At 41.7% G+C, this 22598-nt stretch overlaps 1 protein-coding gene across 3 annotated transcripts in view; it reads right to left on the reverse strand.

Annotated features, from left to right (window-relative positions):
- Positions 1 to 16892: 16892 nt before the first annotated feature.
- ADK (adenosine kinase) overlaps positions 16893 to 22598 on the reverse strand; it is a 266568-nt gene continuing 260862 nt past the window's right edge. For all 3 annotated transcript variants that reach the window (XM_021549097.3, XM_021549088.3, XM_021549106.3), the window contains exon 11: positions 16893 to 18069. In XM_021549097.3, the coding sequence (XP_021404772.1) occupies positions 17945 to 18069 (125 nt within the window). In that variant the 3' untranslated portion in view covers positions 16893 to 17944. The remainder of the gene's footprint in view (positions 18070 to 22598) is intronic.

Below are 22598 nucleotides of genomic sequence, written 5' to 3' on the forward strand. Positions count from 1 at the left end.
ATATGCATTTTCTATTTTGGGGCTTGCTGGACTGTTTGGATTTTTTAAAAGACATTATCAAATTATCTATTATACTAGAGGTCTCATTATACTGAGAATTGGGTGTGGTAGAATTTGGAATACCATTTAAATGGTAAACTAGAAATTCTCTTTATTAATTCAAGCAGCATATTAAAGAATGAGCACTCACGATAAACTTTATGCTTTTATTAGCAAAAGTTGACTTTTTAATTAAATGCTGTAATTTGGTTGAAATTAAAACATAAGTAGAGTTGAAGAGTTATGTAAATTGAGAATATTCAAGAATAAAAGAAAAATAATTCTATCTTTACTACATCCAGGCAAAATGAATGTCTGTATTTCAGAAAGGACAGTAAATAAGCCTACTAGTCCTTTGTTTCTTTAAGAGTTTCACTTGTCTTATTTTTCTCAATCTTTCCTTGGCTGCAAATCTACAGCTATCCCAAACTATCAGAGTCAAATAGTCTAATGGGAAACAATATGGGTGAAGAGATGAAATACAATAGTGGGCAGCAGGTTCTTTTGAGTTTTAAAGGCACAGCATTGTGTCTAGACGTGCTGAAAGCTCCTTGCTACAGTTTTCTTGTTTGTAAAATAGGAAAGATATTAGCCTGACTCTTGGCAAAGCTCAGAAATGCTCCTGTCTGTATAAATGCTGAGGATTATTAGAGAGATGTTCAGCTTGGGACTGGGGTTCTGAATATAGTGATGAACCCACTCAATTTCAATTGCTGTATGAGCTTCTTCTTATAACAATTAACCTCTTAGAAAAGAATTAACACGGAGTTTACATGTTGACTCTATAGACATTGGATAATTGCTTTTAAAAAATCATCTATAAGTCCAGGAAATTACATTTCTCCTTTTGCTTCTAAAATTACAAACTTCTGACTTCCCAGCTGGTAATGCAAGCAATCAAAATCAAGTCTCTTGAGTGCAGTTGCATGACACACATGAACAACAATCTCATTTCATAAAGAATTAACCCACAGCCAGCTACGTTAACTGGCTCCAATTCATGCCACAAAGCCTGCCTGTTCCAAGCACTGCAGTTCCTGCTTTACACAGGCAGAAATGTACTGGTGAAATAACAGCAAACCCTTTTGGAGCCCTACCCTAATAAAGCTCCCTGGCAAAGGGAAAGAGTTTGGAATGAAGCACCAAACTGAAACCCAGAAGCTTTGGCTTCATTTTCTGTCTTTGTTACAGGCTGTCTATCAGTAAGGCAGTGACTTAACCTCCTTGAGTTTCATCTTCTATCACACAGAGACAGTAATACCTCCTTTGGCTGTCTTTTTGATCTGGAGTATAAAGAAAGTGACATTATTGCTCCCCCCACCCATCTCAGCTAAGACAGCTAGGCACTACCGTGATTCTAATCAGTAACAGCATTAACTACTGTTTAAACAGAAGGACCTCCTTCAGTTTGAAATTTCTTTCATTTTATCTAGTTAAAAAATCTTTTCATGATTTCTCTGATTATTTTCCTTCCTTTTTGAGAGAAAGTAAGAAGAAAGAAGTGATTTGTTTTGGGTTGATGACTTAGTTCCGTAAGTGCTCCAAGTATAGGGTCATAGAGAAGAAGCTGAGAACATAGATCCAAATGAGGAAAGCTTGGGAAACTTTATTTCTTTCATCAGGACTTCTCCTTAAAATGTGTTCTTCAGAGCTTAAATTTAAAGATGTTGTGCAAATGAAAGCCCACAACAAACATGTAACTCATTTGTGTCCCTTTCTCAGTGAGCTGCCTTAAAGTGACACGGGTGGAGGTTCCCTCAATACATTCCCAGTATTTCATGGAATTCACACCTTGCGGTTTTCTGGTATTTTTTCTTGATGCTTAGTCTAAATCTTTCCCTAATGTGTTTCAAGTCATTGCAACCTTAATTATAGTCCTAAATCGGTTCTTCTTTGTGATTACTGCAAATGGTTGTCTTGGGTAAGCAATTTGCATATTCCTCACTGGTAACCAATTAAGCAACCTGTAGTGACTTTCTGTTTTGAAATAGTTTTTAACTGAAAGATTTGAACAAACTGCACCACATTCAGTAGTTCCAAAGACTGTCATTCAGGGGGTTTTATGCTACACTATCCTGTCTAGAGAAAGGTTATTCATACATCCAGAAGACTGACTTTGCAGGCACATGTACATCTTTGTGTTTGAAACTTCTAGACTGACAACCCTTCAAATCCAGTTGCCTTCTCTTGGGACAGAAACATGAACCTTTATTTCTCTTTGATTTGAGAACTGACACCACTGTGATCTCCATTATGAGCCTAGCAATATTAAAGTGTGTTGCTCTTTACAGGCAGGACTGACTGCTTAAGTTGAATGACTGCATGTTGACCTTGGGGGAGCTGCAGGGGTATGTGTTTGCTTGGTTTTTAAATTCATCTTTTCCAGGTTGTGGGAAAGAAGCTTTTAGACATTGCAAAATACACGTGGATTTAAGCAACAATTGATTTCAGGAGCATCTTGTATTTTTCAACACTGCTTTATGAACTGATGAGGCTTAGTAGAGCTTTTTGAAAGATCAAAAGATGTGACAGTTCACCAAATATGCAGTGAAGAAATAACATCATTCCCTGCACACACCAAGAAGCACCAGATTCCTCTGATAAAGGTTTCTTCAGCACAAGTCCAGAAAATTTCCACTCCATATTATGCACATACTTCAAGACAGACAGGTGTCTGCCAGCAACCAAAGTGTCTTCTCTTATGAAGAATTGCAGTGCAGCAGAGCAGTCACTGCTAGCTCAGCAAACAGGGAGGCTGTGTGTGATGTGCAGCTCAACTGAGGGGCATCAGAAGGACTCTGTAAGAGCTGGAGCTGGCAGGCTCCTCAGGCCTCCAGCCTGTGCTGCTGTTTCTGCTCACTCTGGTCTCCTGGTGCACTACTGGGAAGAACAACCTGTCACTGCTCTAGGTACAAGGCTTCATGGACAGCCCTATGGCTGTATTTAAGAAGGCAGGATTATTATTTCCTATGGCTAGACAGAATTAACCCTCCCAAGAGACAAATATGAGCACTTGTGACAGAGACAGACGAGTTACATCCATTCATGGAAAGAAAAACAATCTTATGATTATGCAACTGAATTGTTTCTAATTAATTAATGATCTATATTTCATACTGCTGAAGCAGAATCTGAGACACACTAGAAAAAATCCTTCATGTGGCCCGTCCTAATAGTGGCAAGGGTATTGAGACACAGATTCCCTTATTAACAAGCTTTTTTGAGCTTGCAACTCATCCCTTAGTGTCATGCTCTTGTTGCTGGGCACACACAATGAGAGGTTGGTACCACATCAGGGAGCAGCAAGGGTCAGCTGCTCCCTGCACCCCAACAGCAAAAGGGTATCCCAGAACTGGCAGCAAGGGAGCAGGGAAGGGCAGACCCCGATATTTTGGCCAAAAGTCAAACTCACCAGGCGAGTCTGTGGTGATGAGGCAGGTCCAAGGTCAGGCCTGGCAGGACCCTTGGGTCCAGTGATCCTTGGCAGGGCCATGCTGGTGAGGCAGGGCCATAATCAAGGCCAAGCTGCAGAGCTGCTATGGGCTGGAAAAACAGATCCCATGGCCAGGCACAGGTCTGGCTGCAGCTGAGCTCCTGCTACAGAGCAGGGCTGAGCTGGAGTGGGGCTTCTCCAGCTGAGACTGGTCAGGGCTGTTAATGCTCTCCCAGAGAGATGCATTGTATTTTCAAGTTTTCTTGGTACCCAAATGTCATGAGGAGTGCCATATATTGGCCTGCCAGATAGAGCAGGACTTTAATGTTACACAAATAATAATCTGATCCTACAAACCCGTGTATATGTCATTGAGATCTTATTACAGCCTGGGTAAGAGGATGCTGGGTGTTTGCACTGATGAGGCTATTTCAGTATGATAAGCTGCACTAAGTGGGCTCAGTGGAGTGTATTTGCATATTGCACTGCCAGGGAAAAGAAAACCTTACATTTTGCAAGAGTTTTCCATGTACAAAAATGCCGCTGCAAATATCTGGGTATGTGAACAGTTCCTATGAAGGCAATATTCCATGGAAGGTGCTAGCAAGGGTGAATTAAAGGGTATTTGACATTTCCAGGATTTGGGATGCTCAGTGGAAAACTCATCTATATAATTTCAGGACTTTTTACAAGATCCATTGCCTTCTGATTTATAACATCTCACATGGAAAAAGACTGGCAAATATTTTCGGCTATAAGAATTCAAATAGTCTTTTGAAAGAACCATTATTAGAACCAGCCTGAACTCCAGCCAAATATTTCTATTCTCTTTCACTTCAGACTTTGATATATGCTTTCCTGTAGAAAGAAGAATTTTTTTTCCCTACCAGCTGCTGATTTCCAAGTTTGGTGTTTATTCCTTTGAGTTGTTGTTTTTGGTGGTTTTTGTTGTTGGCTTTTATTTTTGGGATTCAATTTTTTTTCTATTTTATAGGTTTTGAAATGGGCAGAAGGCAAAATGTATTTTATATTTTTAATTCTATGTTGTATTTTGCATTTTTGTCTTAAAATTCTGCCATAAGTCTAATGCAATCTTATTCCTACATTAATACAATTATTTTAAGCCAGGACCTTGAAAAGCTGGCACTACATGTAAAAAATCTAAGAAGACAACTTTTATGTTAAAAACCAAATGACTTCATATTTCTATGAAATTGTAGAGACATGCTCATACATGCATATGCACACATATTTTTGCTGCTATGATATATAGTTTATATATAGGCTATTAAAATAATGTAAACATTCTAAACAAAGCAGATTACCAGCAAAACCTGCAGTAACAAGTTTAAGATCTGAGCTGTATTCTCTAAGTAAGTTGAGAAGAGTCATAACATCAGTAATTTCTCTCTGCTCCTACAGCATTTGTGTTCAATGCTTTATCTACAAAAGTGATTTGGGGGACCAGGGAGAGATCCTAAGGCTCCAAGATTGTTTCTCCAGCCAGATTCAGGCTGGGTCTTGTTTGGCTGCAGTATAAACGCACCTTTCGCTGAGTCTGAATGAGAGGCTGCCCGCGTCCCTCCAAAGAGCAGCTCTGACAGAGGGACACCAGTGTGGGAGAGGCCTTTAGGCATCTCTGGTGCCCTGGAATTTAAGCAGAACCTCTGATGCAAACCAATAGCCCAGGTGAAGCACTCATCCCTCCCTCGGCCATCCCGGAATGGAGCAAACCGAAGGGACCCTCCTGCGAGCAGCTCAGCGCAGGACGGTGCCAGCACAGAGCAAAGGCTTATCTCCAGGCACCTCCGGGGCAAGGAATTAATAAACAACCTCACCCATGACCTGAGAGTGCAACAGCAACGAAAATGAAAGTGATTGTATGCTGTGTTAATGCATGGATAATTCTCGTAGCAAATAGAACAGAAGGCACACAAAACATTGCTTTGGTAAATGGTGTAGAAAAAGTCTGTCAGCTATAGGTGTCAAATATCCTTTGTAGTTCCACTGAGGTATCTTGCAGCAAAACAATCAAGAAAAATATGCAGATCCCAATTATGGGACAAGAATCTTCTTGCATTGTGGTGCTAGGAGCTCTCTGCCAGTTTGCTTTGCAACACTCAGGTTTTTTATACTGTGCTGGGACTGTCTGAGATATCAGATCCCAAGGAAGACCCCAGTCCAGCTGCCAGGTGTGTTTGTGTAGCCTTGAGGGCACAGGGGCTGCATGGGTGAAGTGGAATCGCTTTCCCCACTTAAACTGTGCACATACAGAAAGAGCTTCGTGTTTAGTTTGGGTTTGTTTTCTTTTTGCTTTTTTTGTTTTCCTATTTTTAGTTTTAATTTTTGTTTGGCTGTAACAATGTGCTTCATTTCTGGCTGATCAGCTTCTGTGCCTTAATATTGATGACTCTGCATTTGGACTCCCCAGGTGGTCATCCATCTCACATCGAGCACAAACACAGGGTCCTCTCCATCCCATATCCACCAGAAGGTTCACCAGCAGGTGCTGAGTAGCCTCATGATTCTCTCAGACCCCATAGGTTTGGAAAAATCATTTGCCAGACCACCAGGCAACAAGCAGCAATTACATCTGGCAAGCCTAAATCCAAAAGGGAAAATTATGGGATTTAAAGCCATCAGGGACCATTCCACACCACAGTGCAACTTTCTGACTTATTCCATGCTTCAGCAAGGGCAAACAGAGAGATGAGGGCCCGCAGACTCAGAGCCCTGAGAGCACGTTCCCTGCTGTATGCTTGGCTGTCTGGGCTCAGGGCCAGTTTGCAGCTTGCAGAGCTGAGAGCTGCCCCTCTCCTTTGCTGGCCTTGGACACAGCCAGGGCTGATACCACTTCCTGTGGGACCTGCTTTTAAGCTAAGCCCCTTCCATCAGGCCCCATCTGAGCTAAAGCTCCTGCTGTGTTGCATTCATGCCTGTCCCTGCCTTTGGACCCATTCCTCTGGACCTAGACCCTGACCTGGAGCTGACTTCCAGCCCTGCCTTTTCACCAGGAACCTGCCTGGTGTTCACAGGGCTGTGCCTGATCCTTGCTCCCCACACTGGACCTGCCTTGCTTGGCTCACTGGGGAGCTGTGCGACTGGAGAGAGTCCTGCCCTTCTGGCTGTGTTGGTGTGCTCAGCTTCCAGCTCACCTTTCCTTGCAGACAGCCAGCTCTTGCTGCTTCCTGACAGGCTGCTCCTCTCAAAATCTCCACAGCTTTTAAACACTGATGATCTCAGCAAAAATGTTAACCTGTTTTCCTTCACAGAGGAGCAGAAATGGTGGATTTATCCAGGAATCAAACCTACCACTAATGATACTGAACCATGGAAGGAGAAAATGAATAGTCTTACATTGTTTCCACTGTCCCAGGGATAAGAACGCTGGTCTGGACACTTTGGGAACTTTTTTCTTAGACCTCCAGCCTTTCTATACACAAAGTATAGAGGTGTCCTGGAAATAATGCCATGAATTCACAAGCAGAAGAAAATAACTTGTGAGAGCAGTGGCGCTTAGAATTCTTAGAGTCCAGTGGGTCTTTCAGTTTTGTGCCCTTCAGCCCAACATTGCAATTTGTATCACACAGGCGCCATAAAGAATATCACTGCCCCAGCAAGTGATAATACCAGCAAGTGGCATGAGACTTAAAAAAAAAAAAGTTTAAAAATTGCTCTTTGAACAGTAAGTAAGACAGAGGGGGTCTGGGGAAGCTGTGGTCAACCCATCAGGATCTTCTTTTCTTCTTCCCCTTCTTTCCTCTCATGCCTTCCTCCCTCTGCCCCTGTTGATTTTGCTGGAGATTCAGCTCCATTCCTGGAAGATACCTATTTGTGCCTACTGCTAAACTCTGCAGCAGCTGCTCAGACCTTTTCCTACCACTGTGTTGTGATGCAGTCATGATTTTGCCACAAAAGTGGTGTTCGCCTGCCATGAACCCAAAAGAGTTCAACACTGATTAGGAAGGAAGGCTGGCTGGCAGGCAGGCAGCATGACTGACTAAGCCCGGTTTCCTTAGGAACCCAGACTGAAAAAGTGAGAAAGTAAGAGCATGTGTGTTCTGGTAGGCAGTGAATAATCCATTAAAACTCTTAATTAAAAATTTAAACATGTGTCTGCTAATTACATCACCCTTCTCTTGCCCTCAAAAAGCAGCAAATGAGCATGGTTGCACACCTGCCTGTGTGTTTATTTCCTTAGGATGCTGCTCACTTGCTCAGCAACACAAATACCAGTTCAGGTAGCAGCTGCCATTGTAAAAACATTCAGGGGAAAAGTGATGACAAATATTTTCTTTTTGTTAATGAATGGCCAAACTGTTCACAGAAATCCTGCTCACTGTTGCTGCATGTCCTGAGTTTGTTGATGTTTTTCACATATCAATCCTGATGCTATGAGTTCTCATCTCAGGCAGGGCTATTTAATGCCAGCAATACACACTTGGCTGAACAGCTACCTGAAGACCTGTAAAAAGAGAAAGAGATGGGGTCAATGTTTTAAAAAGCAGGCTGCAAGGATATGGAAATGAACATGGGCATTGCCTGTAACCTCAAAATCTGCAGAGAATGGTCTGCCAAGGTTCTGGACCCTCTAGAGCTTCTCAGTCCTGCAGGGATAGTGTGGTGCTCCACATTTGAAGCACACATGGGGTGAGGAGCCTTAGCATGGTAAGGGCAGAGCTCAGATTAACTGTTATCCATGCAAATGGGCACTCCTAGCAAATGAAACCTGCTTCCCCCTCTGTAAGTTACCCTGCAGTGAATCTCCTCCGCTATACGGAGCCTCCTCAGCTGCTCTGAGTTGGCTGGGTTGCAGCCACTTGACATCAGGCCACAGCCTCTGATTTGGGAAGGCTGTTTTATTCACTGCCTAGAGGAGTAGGATCATGTTCAACATTGCTGTTGTTATTTATTACAGTCATGAATTTGGCAGGAATTAGCCAGATTCTGGCAGGTAGCGTATGTCTCTGTATATCAGCATAACTGTGCTGCGCTATAGTGGGTACACTGGGTGAAAAATCAATTCCCTGGTTTTTGGCTCCCGTCAAAACAGGCAGAGGCCAGAGCAGGAGGGCATGTGTGTCCACTGGCACACATATGGACACTCTCACCAGATGCTCACCCAATATGCTGTCCTCAAGACCTGCCTTCATACCATGGTCCTGATGGGGCACAGACTGCTCAACCTCTGAGGAAAGGGTCCAGCTGGGATGTGGGTTTGTTTCCTTGGGGGTACTGAGAACCTTACTGGTACTTCTCAAGGTCCTCTTTGACTCAACCTAAAAAGGACTCAACAGACAGCAAGAAACTCTGAACTCCTACACCCCGACACTGTACATCAGTAACAAAGCACTGCCTCAAGACTGAATGACCTTATGGGGTTATCTTTAAAGTGATATTTTAATGCGTTCACTGACTGTTTAAAAGCTTCACAGAGGATGTCTTGGGATTACGTACTGGAGAAGGCTTCATTATCCTCAGGAGTACAGACAAGGAGACAGCTGCTCCACTGCTGAGTTTCCCATATTGAGCTCACGTTCATCCAAGATGGCTGGAGCCAGGCAACTCAATTTAGGGGCTGCCAGAACCACTGAATGATTTTTCATTGAAGTGAAGCATCTGTTAGTGCAAGGTAATTATCTTGCCATTCCTTTTAAAAAACAGGGGGTTGTTAAAATCTGAGGTATATGTAGAGTTTAAGATGCCATAGGGCAAATCTAGGAGCATATGAAATTCCCAAGCAGGGCCATAAGGTTTATTGGTTCTAGTCAGAAATATTGGGGCTGGCAGGATTGGGCTGTCATCACAAGGGAGGGAGCTCAAAGGTGCAATTCAAAACAAAGGCCTGTGTTCACAGGATGTCAGCTCTCAATCCCAGGGCTGAAATTCCTGAAAGCTCATCTTTGCTCCTTTTGTCTTTCCCCACCTTGACAGAACAGTGGTGTGAGTATTGGCATGGTTCACTTGGAAGAACCCTGCTGGACAGCGCTGCCCTGCCTCATGGGGCTCAGAGTCGGGGAGCAGAGGTGAGGGAGCAGTTTGCTGAGGCAGGTGTTTGACACAGCCTCATCCACGCTGCTCGATGCCCTCAGGTCTGTGCTGGGCAACGCTCACTCTGCTGACCAGGCTGAGCTTTCTGTATTGCTGTTGCCCAGCTGCGAGACCTCAGTGGCAGAGCCCCTGAGGACAGCCTGAGGCACTTCCCTTGTTCGTCCTCTCCAGCCCAGCCCAGCACAGAGTAAAGCACTGTGATGGGGGGAGCCATTACACAGGCACAGGGCCTGGGCTTCTGCAGGTCAGCATCACCACCCTGTGTGCTGCAGTGGAGGAGAAGCACCCAAAGCTTACCCCAAAACTTCTGAGAGTGGGACGATGTGTCCATAGCTGCGCTCTCCTGACAAAGCTGAATTATGTTCCGTTTGTATAAAGAATGAGTGTGTTTAATCATAAAGAGTAACCAAAAAGTCATTTCATTGAGTAGCAAGATCATCTACCACTTGGGAGTACCCAGAACTATTTACAAAATGCTTTCATACTTCAACAAGGAAGGGGCTGCATGTTTCTGACTGTGAAGCAGAAGGCAATCCTATAATAATGCCTCATCTTTACCAATCATTCCAAATTATTCACATGAAATATCCTGCTTTCTCTTTTGGACTGTAATGAAGCTCCTGTTGAACCAATTATTCTCTAGCTATTCATGTATTGTCAAAAAGGAAATCACAGAAGCTTTGTCATTAGGAATAAGATTTGATTGGCAAGGCACATGGCTTTGGGGTGGGTTTGCTTATTCCACCTTTTTGCTCTCAAGCCATAGCTTTCAGCTGGCAATTTCCACTGCTATAATCTGATGGAAAGTGATAAAATGCATCAGACTGCGGTACTCAAATGAGAAAACACTCCAGATTAGTAGGAATATAATTATGTTTTTCATGACATTGATTTTTTATTTTCTAACTGATAAAAGTAAACAACTGAGGGGTTGGGGGGGGGGGGAGTGCCAAAACCCAACATTTAGACTTTAGTGGGATAATTAACTCAGCAATTAAACATATTTTGTATGCAGCATTTGTCCTCCAGAGCACACAGCATATGTGACGTTTGTCCTTCATTCAAATTCTTGCTTCTTGCAATCTTTTTATTTCAGCAGGAGTGGCAGCCGGTGGGAGTCCTGCACGGAGGCCCCTTCCACAGTGTTTTCCTTTTAAAGTTGGGTATTCACAGCTAGGATTTGGAAGGAAAGGGGCAGCAAAACAGAATTGTGAAATGAGCAGAACTGAGAGGCAAGAGGTCGGTGCAACAGGCATTTGTGTCTGTTTTCTTTTTGCCAGTGATGTTTGGAGGGGAAGTAAACCAAGCCCCTTGTGATCCTTTCTGCCCTGTGTGCTACCCAACAGCTGCACAACTCTGCTGTGACTGGGGCTGCAATGGCAAATGCCCTGTGCTCTGCTCCCACTCAATATCACAGCATTGAGATGGGCAAGTTATATCCATGGAAAATAAAAGAACAAGAATTAAAGCAATTTAAATAAAAGAGCCCAGTCCTAGGGGCTCCCTGCTGATGTAACAGAGTTGATTTCTCACTACTGTGTGAAATATAGAAGAGACACAAGAAACAATGGATTGTTAGAAATCTCAATGGCCTTTTCAGCACAGGCTAGTTCTTCTGTCCTCAGTTCATCAAAGAGTGAATGAGTCTTCAGGGAAGCTGATTTTCTCAGATTTTTTTTCCTGTGATACAGAGGAGATGTCCTCCCCACTGGCCCATCTTTATCTCTTTTAGAAAAAGGAGGTCATTAGGAAGAAGTTCCTCGTCTAGAATAAAAAAAACATACTCCTTATGACTTTGTAGGTAGGATGAAGAGGGACAAAGCAAACATGGTGTCAGGAAGAGGCGAGCAGATCTGTCATGCTCAGGATGACACAGTACTTCTGTATGTCAACACAAACTGCAAAGCTGTAGCTGATAGTGTGCAAGTTAATACCCAGACACACCACAATTATCTTTTTTCTTTGAAACAACAATATGCAAAGCTTTCTTCAGGGCAGAACTCTGAGCCTCAGGGAAACCCAAATAACTTTCTATTCCATGAGACTCCCCTGGCCCAATTTAAGCTGCTGCTGCTGCTGCAGGGTAGAAGGGCTAACTTCTGAGCTCACATAAATTTCTATAGTAAACACACTATGACAAGTCATTCCAAATTAATTTCTTCCTTTCCCAAGCTGAATTTGCTGGGTTATGTGCTAAAATCTTGTTTCTTGCTTTATCCTGAAACATTGTGGTGCACAATAAACATGAAGTCTCAAAAGGTGTTTTAATGCTAATTCCAGGCAATGGAATATTATGTATGTACATGTTACATGCAAAACACTCTGTATCTGAAGGACAGTCTTTCCAAATCCAGAGTGTTCATCTTGTGAAATCTGTCACCATTTAGGGAATGCAAAAGTTGCACTGACAAATGCTTTTTACTATCAGACATAAAATGTGTTTGTTATTGTACTGACCTTGGGAGACAAATAGGGAAGCTTTGTCCTTATCCTGCAAGACAGCCACAGCAGCTGGCTATGCTTTAGGACAGGCCAGACTAAAATAGGTCTGTCCGTGTGAGAGGCTGATAGAAGAACCCTGGAATTTCTGCAAGTTATTTGAATGCCATTAATAGACCCCAAAATAAGTAATATCTCTGAAAATTAATCCCAAAGTTAGATCAATGATTTAATTTATAATTCACTGATCCACAGACTGACAACAATCTAATTTTTTGAAAAAAGCTATTGTGATTGTAACTGCCTCAACTCTTAAAAAACCCCAAGCCTACTCTTTTTATAAAGCTAACTGGGACAGGAGGTGTGTTTGAACTCTGCCTTGTCCTCTGGAGCAGCACAGCCTTCTAATCACATACATTTGGTAATTATAACCACAGAGGAAGAGCCAGCACATATAGAGGCGATGAGGGAATGTAACTATTCCCAGGGACCCAAAAACTAGGTATGTTCCAAGTAGAGCAGTTTTTAAGTACAGTGAAGTCTTACTTGTAGCATGGATAAGAAAAATAATAGGTAGAATGAGAGGTGATTTTCAAGCTGAACTTTTCTTGAAATATTCTCTCATATGCTGTTATTATTCCACAGTAATACTTCTTTTAGGGCAATATTTTACACCAATGTTACCATCTCCATGGCACCACAGACAGGGAAGCTTTCTAAGCACACAATTTCTCTCACACTCAGTTTAGGAGCTCTTCCATTTTTTTACACATTTGCACTGCACCACTGACTTGAGATATTTGATCCAGAATAATGGTAATGCTTTGCTTTTCTTCATTACAGCCCTTACTCAGCCTCCTTTACAAATGTCACTCGGGAGTGCCAGGGCCTTGGGAGGCAGAAAGCCCAGCCAAACCTGGCCTGTGGGTACCTGGCAAAGTGAGGACCTGAAGACAGATGCACTCAATCCTTCTCTCACTTGAGAGGCAGCTCAGGTCCACATGACTCTAAACTTTGGAGATGATCTGCCTGCTAAGCTACAGCACGTCTATGATTTGCGGGTTTTGAGTTTGACTTGGCTTCATTTTTTAACTTTTGCGTTTGGCAGCTGACAGCTATTAACTGTCACACTCCAATAACCAGGGGGTAGTTGGAACAGCATTAAATATTTGCACTGTGCAGCAAGGCTATACTTCATCTCAGCACACATGAATCCCGTGCTCTTTTCACACTGGAAGAAAACCCACCTTATTGCTATTCAAATCTATCCGTCTCTCTTCCCATACTGCCATTACACATGCAAGGCTCGTCAGTGTCACTGACACAAAAAAACCCTCATGCTTTATGCCAACACCAGTGACACCTGAAAAAAAACCCAGACACAAAAGAATTACTGTTTTTTAAGAATTTTGCTTATTTGGTCTTAATTTTCTAATAAGGTCACTTACTCCATGTCTTCATAAAAGTATTTCTCCTGCCCTGCAAGGCTGAATGTTTTCTTTTACAGGAGCAACTTATAGATAATTCTATATGAAAAGTGGGTTTTGGTAACTGAGGTTTGTCCATTTTGTATGTCCCTGGTAAATTATGATGCTTTGTTTTGAAGACAATTTTTCCCCCTCTTCATCTAAACTGCCATTTTGAGTCTAATCTTTTAGAAAATATCCTACATAGGCACTCCTTGTGGTCTGCTTTTAAAAAAGCAAAATTTATTTTGGCCTCTGCAGGAAGCATTTAAAGCACATAATGAATAATGTTTGACACAGGAGTCAGTTAGCAGTCATTTTAGATTAATAACACTGCCCAGAAAAAAACCTTGCAGGGGATTAGACCAAGGGAAAGATGCTTAGGCAATAACCTCTGAGCCAGCTGGTTGCTGAACTATTCACAATAGACATAACTATCTCTGAAGGTCTTAAGTGTGAGAATTATCTCTGGGAAGAGAACAATGAGTTGGTGAGATATAAAACAATAGTCTCATGCTCTAACACAAACAGTTAGCACTGCACATGTTCTCTTCTCAGTTAATCTGCAAGACTTTCAGACAGCAGCAGTTGGTGCCCAAATTAAGACTTCCTCTTTCCCTTTGATCTTATGTAAAAACTAATGAATTGTATAATCTCTAACACCTCTGAAATCCTGCTGGTTACAGGGAAACTCTCCCTACCTTTCCCATGCCTGTCTCAATTCGCTAAATGGGAGCTATATTTAACAGCAGGCCAATCACATGATCACTGAAAAGGAACAGCACAAGGATCTGTAATCCTAATGCTCTGGAGCTGTGATTGCTATAAATCCTTTGCAGAATGATTTCCTTTAAATCCCAAACATGTCATCACACTTTTAATTAACATTTCTTTAAGAAAACTGTGGATAAGACCCTTTAAATTAAAGATTGTTCCCAGACTTGTCATCTTAAAATGGTGTGCCTTCCTATTGTCATTTTCATGTAGCATATTTTATTTCACTTTCATATAAATAAAGCTTTTTACTTGCCCTTTCCCCTCCTTTGCCTCTCCTATTTTAACCCTCACACAAGTAGTAAACAGCTAGCACTATTTTTCAAGGGTAAACGTATAGCCCTACGTTAGTTCACACACAAAACAGAGCATTCAAATATTCAAAAAATGAGCAATGAGCACAGGCAGAGATGTGGCTGATACTGCCCTACTTGAATTATTCTTACCACTTTCAAGTTTACAATGTAATTAAGCTTATCATCTTTAGCTATAGAAAGAGATTGAGAAAGTGATTTGCCCAAAGTTACACAGTGGTTCACCTGCAGAAACAGAAGCACAGCCTTTATTTCCTGATTCCCAGCTCATCAATCTGTTCAGCTATTTAGCACCTGGCTTTTGGAATACTGGGCCTGTTTCCTTGCCTGTTAATCTGAACAGCATTGCTCATTAATACCCACTTGGTATTAAAACAAGCCTAAAATGCTCAGTGCTGGACTCAGGAGATGCAGTTCTATTTCCAGCAAAGGAAAGTTTTATACAAGTGAGGAATGCTTCGACTGTTGGCTAGTGGGAAGTGGATTTCTTATATTTGTTTTCTTGACAGTAACCCAGGTAAAATGCTGTGTTTGAATAATGGCTCAAGTTCAGTGACAGTCACTTCTGTTATCCCATCTGGGATTTGAGAAGTGGCACACAACACTGGCAGACAACTCTTTCCATGATGTTTTTCAGAAAGCCCAGCTTTCTAACACACCTCTGTGTGGAATAAGCTGGAAGACAGAGAAAGACTATTTGTGAGAGAGAATATCAAGGGTGACATTATCCATTATATAGATAAACCCCCCTTCAGCAGTAAGAAGCAGGAAAGGAATACAGATCCTGCAAAAATTCCGGAATGAAATCATCAGGCAATCTGACAGCACTACCTGAAATTATTTAGCATGATTTAACAATATATTTCTAAGTATCTATATAGCATCCAAAAATATCCATTGACAGATATTAGAGAATAATGAATGGCTAAACAGAGCAGGTCAGACTCTGATGCCCTTCTATGAATTGGGTAGTAGATTATTCCTCAGCTGCTCCCACTGATTTCAAATTATGCTTTGTAGCTGACACTCAAAGTCAAATGTCAGGAGCCCAAGCTCATTGAACAGATCAGTGGAAAAGCTCAGAACAGAACCTCCGACTTGACTCCCTTACATTTTGAACTGAAAACAAGGAATAGGGGAGGGAGGGAAGGAAGGAGGGAGGGTCTTCGCAATGTTATGACTACTTGCCTTTACATATTCTTCTTTTCTTCACAGTATACAAGTGTCTTGTTGTTTAATTGGCAAGATAAACAATGTTTCCGTATTTATATTCATTTTAAATCAGCTATAATTATTAGGCCTGGACATTGGTAAAGTTGTTTCAAAAGGAATGGAAAGTGTCATGGGTGTAGAGCAAGAGGAACAGCAAATTTAACCACTAAACCATTGAGGTTTTCCTTAGTGACAGGCAAATTCATGCAGTAAGAGTGGTGTGACATATGTGACCATATATTAAAACCAGGGACTGCAACACATCCATCTTCAGCCTGTCAGTTTTTTTTTTTTGATTAAAACATCACATGGATATATCAAGTTAAGAAATTAGAAATTAACTTTGAGATGTAAAAAAATCACATTCTTCTGATCAACCCATAAAGCCTGAAGACCATGCACATTGCAGATTCTTAGTTTTGTCTGCCATTCTCTTTTCACTCCAACATATTAATTTTTCTTCCTCTCACCTATGCTAGAACATGAGAAGTGTACAGCCTACAGCTCTTTTGAGAGCGGCCCTATGGTGAAACCAGAGCAGTCGTTCTTGCACGAAGCTGTGCCCGTTGGCAGAGGCAAGGCCTGTCCATGGAGTTCCTCAGGTGGCCGGTGGGAGCTGGAGGCCTGCAGAAGGGAGGGACTCACCAAGCTGCGCCCCGCGCTCGCGGCGCTGCAGTTCCACGGACCCGGGAGCATTTGCAGAGTCGCTGGATGATGCAAACTCAGGAATCCCACACCAGGTGATCTCCAAGATGACAGAGCTTGTTGTCCAATGTGTCACACTGGAGAGTGACCAACAGGAGAACTGGGATCTCAGCCTTGATTCCTCCCCTCGCTCTTTGCAATAGATAAACTGCAATAAACAGCATTCAATCTCTGTGTGTCCTTTATTCTATCCTGGGCAGTACAGTGTAAACCCTGCACTGATTTAACATTCTTTGGTGAACCCTAGCCTTTAATTTTTCATCTCTTCTGTGGTACAAACACCTATTGGACATTCCTTCTCTTCCTTACTGCTGAGATCACCCTTCAACACCCACCTGGACACTGAAAGTCATGTACAAAACATTCAGATTGAGCATGTACTATTGGTTAAGCACCCATGTCTTGTTCCCATTTCAATAGGATACACAGAAAAAAGACATACCAAAATAAAACCAGGAGTTACTGTATGACAATTTTTTATTTATCAGTATCAAATTACATAGCAAAGTAATGAATGCAGTGTCAGATCACCTTTTTGAATACTGTAAATACAAACAAAATCCACCATATTGCTTAATTACCCAAAGTAAATTAAAAGTTTAAAAATGTGCGTTTCAGAGATTCCATTTGGCATATCCTGTCAATATATCCTGCATAAATATTTCTGTACCTCATTTTCACTACGTGTACCTTAATGCAGCCTCTAGAAAACACACATGGAGGAGATAGGACCTATCTGTATGTTTATTTTCATCACCAACTCATGCATCTGCCCTGAAATCACTGAAAGTACCTATCTGCTAGCTCACCTGACAGATAAAAGTGACTGTACCTACAGACCTAGAGATGTACTGAGAGATAAAAGTGGCCAGACCCAAAGCTACTGCCATCAGTGCAAGATGGCTGAATGTAAGATATCACAACTGTGGATCAGGTCTTTAAATTACTGACAAAACAGTGATGTACTTCCACGGAAGCTGGGCTAACTTATGGCCAGATCTTGTACACTCCAATAGGTATGGAAATTCTTGGGACATTTACACCACTCTTTACACAGGCCTGACTCTACTAGATAGATAGAACAACTCCCTGTTTATAAGGGTAAGTTATGAATAAAGTCAGGTCTGTTGATTTCACTTAAGTTGAATAGGATTTGGCCACAGCTGGATTCAAACTAGATAATTCAACAGAAGTATTTTAATGGTGTTAATCAGCAGTGTAATTTAAAAGGGACTTTCTTGGAAACTGTGTAAATAGAACACTTTTTCCTGATGGATGAGATAATAAGCATCACTTAGCACTGTTCCCAAAAGTTAAGACTATTGAGATGTGGTAGATGTATGAAATGGAAAACACCACAGAAATACATATTTTGTTTAGAATACAATGAACAGAAGTACAGAAGCGTTGATGCAGGTACTGGAAAGATAAGGAAAGGGAAGAAGGAAAAATTTAGGCAGCAATCCCATGGCAACACAGAAGTTACTCTTGATCCCTCCAATTCACCACTATCAGTGGAAGTCAGGCTTCTCTGGGAAGGTGCAACCTGAACGCTTGATAATTACGCTGGCTGCGTAATGCCCAGCCCGGATGCACTCAGTCACTGGCCGGTCATAGACGAGCTGGGACAGAAAGCCTATGGGACATAGTGGGAGAGAAAAAGAAGGAAGAAAATGGTCAGATTAGTTTTTTTTTTAATGTATCAGTTTGTTACAGGGCGAAGCACTGAACCCCTGCAGCCTAGCCAGTTTAAACTGAGACTCGCTCTTGAGTGAACTGCAGGGCTGGAGAGGTGCTGCTGCTATTTCTTTGTGAAGTCTCCATTTGGTAGCTTCCAGTAAATTAAAGATTATCAAGGCTGATAATTATTAGTGTTCTCAAAATGATTTTAACAGAATTCCTGCTCTCTTTTTTATAGAGATAACCCCTGATTCCTCAAAGAACATTTTAGAAACAAAGAAGTTTTCCCTGCTGAAGAGAGTTCCTTCTGCTCTTACTGGCTACAGCTACAGCCTCAACACAACTGTGTGCAAGCTTTTCTCCAAAAAAGAGAAAGACACATAATAGAGAAATATTATATTCAGAGTTACAGGTACTCACAGTGCAAAGAAGATGAAAAATTTTTACCTGATGAGCAAAGTTTGATGACATCTCTTGCCTTTGATAATGGGACATTTAATCTAAAACTTCAGCAACAGTAGGTACCCCTGAGAATGTGCAGATACCTCCCTGAACAGCAAACTGTGCAGAGAACCAGGCACCCCAGAATCGGGGCACGCGGTTCACAGCTTCAGCTGCCACAGCCTGGCATGCACAGCTTTGAAATTCAGGAATCCCCAGGAGCTGAGTGCTTTGAAAACCTGAGCATATCCTAAATGAACAGAGCTAGGCAGTCCTGAAAAGGTACTTGGAGAAGTTTAGTACAAGCAGCATCAGAAATTTTATGGACTGAGTCCCTCATTTCTGAAGCATTTTGTCTTGGCTGAAGCTATTGTGATCAAAAGCATGACAGAACTTATGGCAGAGGTGAAATATGTATTTTAAATTTGGAAGAGGTTTTCAAGATGTGAGAAGTAAACTTAGTATCTTATAATTTAAAACTTCACTCTGTCATTCTAGAGGTAATATTTTATTCACTTTTATCCTGTTTTTAATATGTTTCAGATGTATCTCTCTCTTCCTCATCCAATCACAGAAGGAAAGTGAGACTTGCCCAAGAAAATCAGAATTCTAGCAAGCTGAAAGATGTTCTTTTTAAAGATTTCATCCACCATTTCAAGTTTCTGTCATGCTCAGGCTTTGTGCCTTGACAGTACAAATGTAGTCTTAAACCATGTCTCTGCTAAGTACTGTGTAAAACTCCTAAGTACCAACTTCTGACATATTACAAATTTTGATTCTAAGCTGATATGTTTTGCTAGCTTGCTTTCATATTCACTTTCTCTGTTCATCTGGGTTTCTATTGGGAAAAAGTTCCACATTGTATTGTGATGCTGTCATTTAACCTGTGCTCTGTTTCTAAATATTTCCTTTTGTGACACACTACAGCATAATTTTAGAATATAATAAAAATATTTCATCCTATGCAATGATGTCTGCTCTTTGGAGATTAAATATCATGTAAAACAAGAAAAATAAGGTTACATTAATGAAGGATAATACTGGTGAGTAAAATACCAGTTTTCATCAATTACCAATATCTACCTTGGCTTCTTGGTCATGACTGATAGTGAAAAGAAGCCTAATTGAAATACAGTTTTCTCTAAACTGCACCAAATTGGAGAAGAGTTTGAAACCACAAAATCTATAAATCAAACACTTTTCATTGCAATAGGGAGGCCATAGAGAGTAAGCAGATTAGTTAAAAAATGAGAAAACTCATATGTTTCTGACATCAATTTTTTTCTAGAGAACTACATATTGGCTGTAATTTCACAGATATTGACTGACACTAGCTGGGAAAAAATGACTCCTTCACCAACAAAAGGTAAGTCCATAAGCACAAGCGAAGAAGACAGGAATTATCAGTATACAAAGATAAGAATCTGAAACAGGAAGAAATTGTGCTGTGAGTGCTATCACTGATGGCAGTCAGGGATGACAGACAACACAACTGCGGCAGGATGGTCCAGCTGCAATAGTTGGGTAACAGTTGAGAAATTCAAACAGCATGCCTGGCAGAAATCAGATCCGTTTCTGAATAACAAGAATGAAAATGGTCTGCTCTCCATTAAATTAACATGCATTCTTAGGAGAAACTTTCTTGGATATGTGGAGGGTGTCAATCATTAAATTTAAACTGCCTGGGAGGCAGGAGCTTGCCAGTGTGCTTCTGGGTGGTTAAAACTTGAGAGCAAGTTGTAACCATATGTAAAATGAGGCTGTTAAGACAGTCCATTTCTGACTCAGTAAGTATGAAGATGCACTGGGCAGGTCTCCAAAGGCAAACATGGGGCTAGGTTTTGTGCAGAGCATGAATTCAGAGAGAGGTTTATACAAGAAAGAACAACTATCCTCTTCATTTATGATCAAGGCATCAAACATACATGGAGATGAGAAAATCCACAGAGCAAAGGACCAAAAAACATGAATTACTTTTCAATACCAACTAGACTGACACTGTCACCACCTCCCAGGCTCATTGTAGTTTCATGTTAGCATGAGTCTTTTGTTTTCAGTGAAGCTACTTATTTATTCTGATCTAAGTGAAAGCAGAGTCAGGTGAAAAAACATCTTGTTCTAATTGGGGATAAAAATGAGAGATCTTTGTGATTTAAGAGTGTTGCAGAAACGACATTAAGTACAGCTGTCATATATGACATATGTAGAAACTGCAGTGGGGAGTTTGCCCTCAAACCATCCCCTTGTCTGCCGACTTTCTCTTAAAAGGTATGTGTTTCATAGATGAAATGGAAATAGCAGTATCTGACACAATATCGCATCGAATGACAATACAAACACACATATCACAAACAGAACTACATCACATAGTAAGACTAGGCAGTTGGCAAAGCAGACCCCGAGGGAACACCAGAAAGCAGGCTTGTTTGAGCAGAGAAGCAAAGAGCTCTATCAGGTTGGCTGCCTTAGCTGTAGAATGTTCTTTTTAGTTAATGCAGTAAAAAGCAACATGGTCAGAATATAATCCAGAGTTTGCCTCCCCCAGTGTATAAGGCACGGTGATGCAAACCCCATGAGTCATACTCTCAAGACATCGATTCAGATCTGAGTTCCAGTGAAGAAGTTACTCCCCCATCTGCTTTTCACCATGCTGCTTTGCTGCTGGTATAACCTGATACCCTGTCAAAACGAGCCAGATCAGTTTGAGCAGTAGCTGCTGAGCAGAGGATCTTTGCTAATGCAGCTGATTGAAACTCAAGTGGGTTAGTGAGCACTCAAACAGCCCGACCAGCGAGCAGGGCGGTGGAGAGAAGATGAGAAGCAGTTGAAGGCTGTAATCTCTTAAGGTGCCATGATTGGAAATGCAAGAAGATAAGGGAACGTGGCTTCAGACTTACTTCACACTCCTCCTACAACTTCAGAAACCAAAAGGGCAGGATTGAACTCTGATCTTGTATCACGGGCCTGGGATCACAGACCTAGATCATCCCAGCACATACGAACGTGGCTCAGCATCTACTTCATTTCTTTGTGGTCTTTGGCTATCACTGGAATGGAGTGCAGAAAGCAGCAGTAAACTGGCTACACCAGAGAGCCTCTCTTCAGGTATTTTACCAAAACAACTTCAGGCATGTTCTAACTGCAGCTGTTGTGCAGTAGCATTTCTGCGCTGCTGGAGCTGTGGATGGTGCTGCAAGCATTGTGCACCGCTCTCGTCACACCAGCTCGAGGCTTTCCCATCTGCCTCCTGCCCCGTTATCCAACATGCCAACCGTTCATGGAGGAAGGGAAAATGCAGTTGCAGGATGTCTAGCAAGCCACCTTGATGCAATGAGCCATCATGGTAAGCTTTCAGAATAGACTGGGATGCCTTTTGCCCTTCACAGGCATGGATAGCCAAGTAACCACCTTGCACCCACTAATGGTGAGAACTTCTTTGGAACTGGGTCAAATTCATCCCACTTATCTTCCTAGAAAAAAAAGACAACTTTGCTTCAAAGGTTGCTTTAAACCTTGGAGTGGTACAAAATGTATTTGCATTCTCAGATGATAGAAGTGATTATAACACACCAATAGCTGGTTTTGGCCCTTTATTATTTCTTTTCTGCTCAGGAGGAAAGAAGTGACTCTGGAGTCACTTTGCTCTGAAAAGTGTGCCTGAAATAATTGAGAGTTAATCTTTATTACCTCCAGCTTCCTTGCTACATATTCTCAAAGACAACATTTGTAATTGTTAGGTCTGCAAACAGAATGAGAGATGGAAAAGAGAAGTTCCTTTGTTCCTTTTTGTGCTATCCATCGAATGGAAAGTCCTGTAAGCCAAGTGCCAGAAATGATGCCAGACCCAAATCAAGGCTCTCACTGAGACCAGCTCAAATCTCTTTGGGGATGTCAGCATAAGTTTGAAAAGACACAGCAAGACAGTCCACTGCCTGACATAAAAAGTGTTGTATTCAGTTTGTTTCTCCTTAGAGTTGAGTAGAACTTAAACATCATTAAAGGAGAGCCAAGTTGATTTTCTATCAAAACAGGTATTTCAGAGGC

The sequence above is a fragment of the Lonchura striata genome, chromosome 6 (assembly GCF_050655825.1).
Source record: "Lonchura striata isolate lonStrDom1 chromosome 6, ASM5065582v1, whole genome shotgun sequence".
Lineage (NCBI taxonomy): Eukaryota > Metazoa > Chordata > Aves > Passeriformes > Estrildidae > Lonchura > Lonchura striata.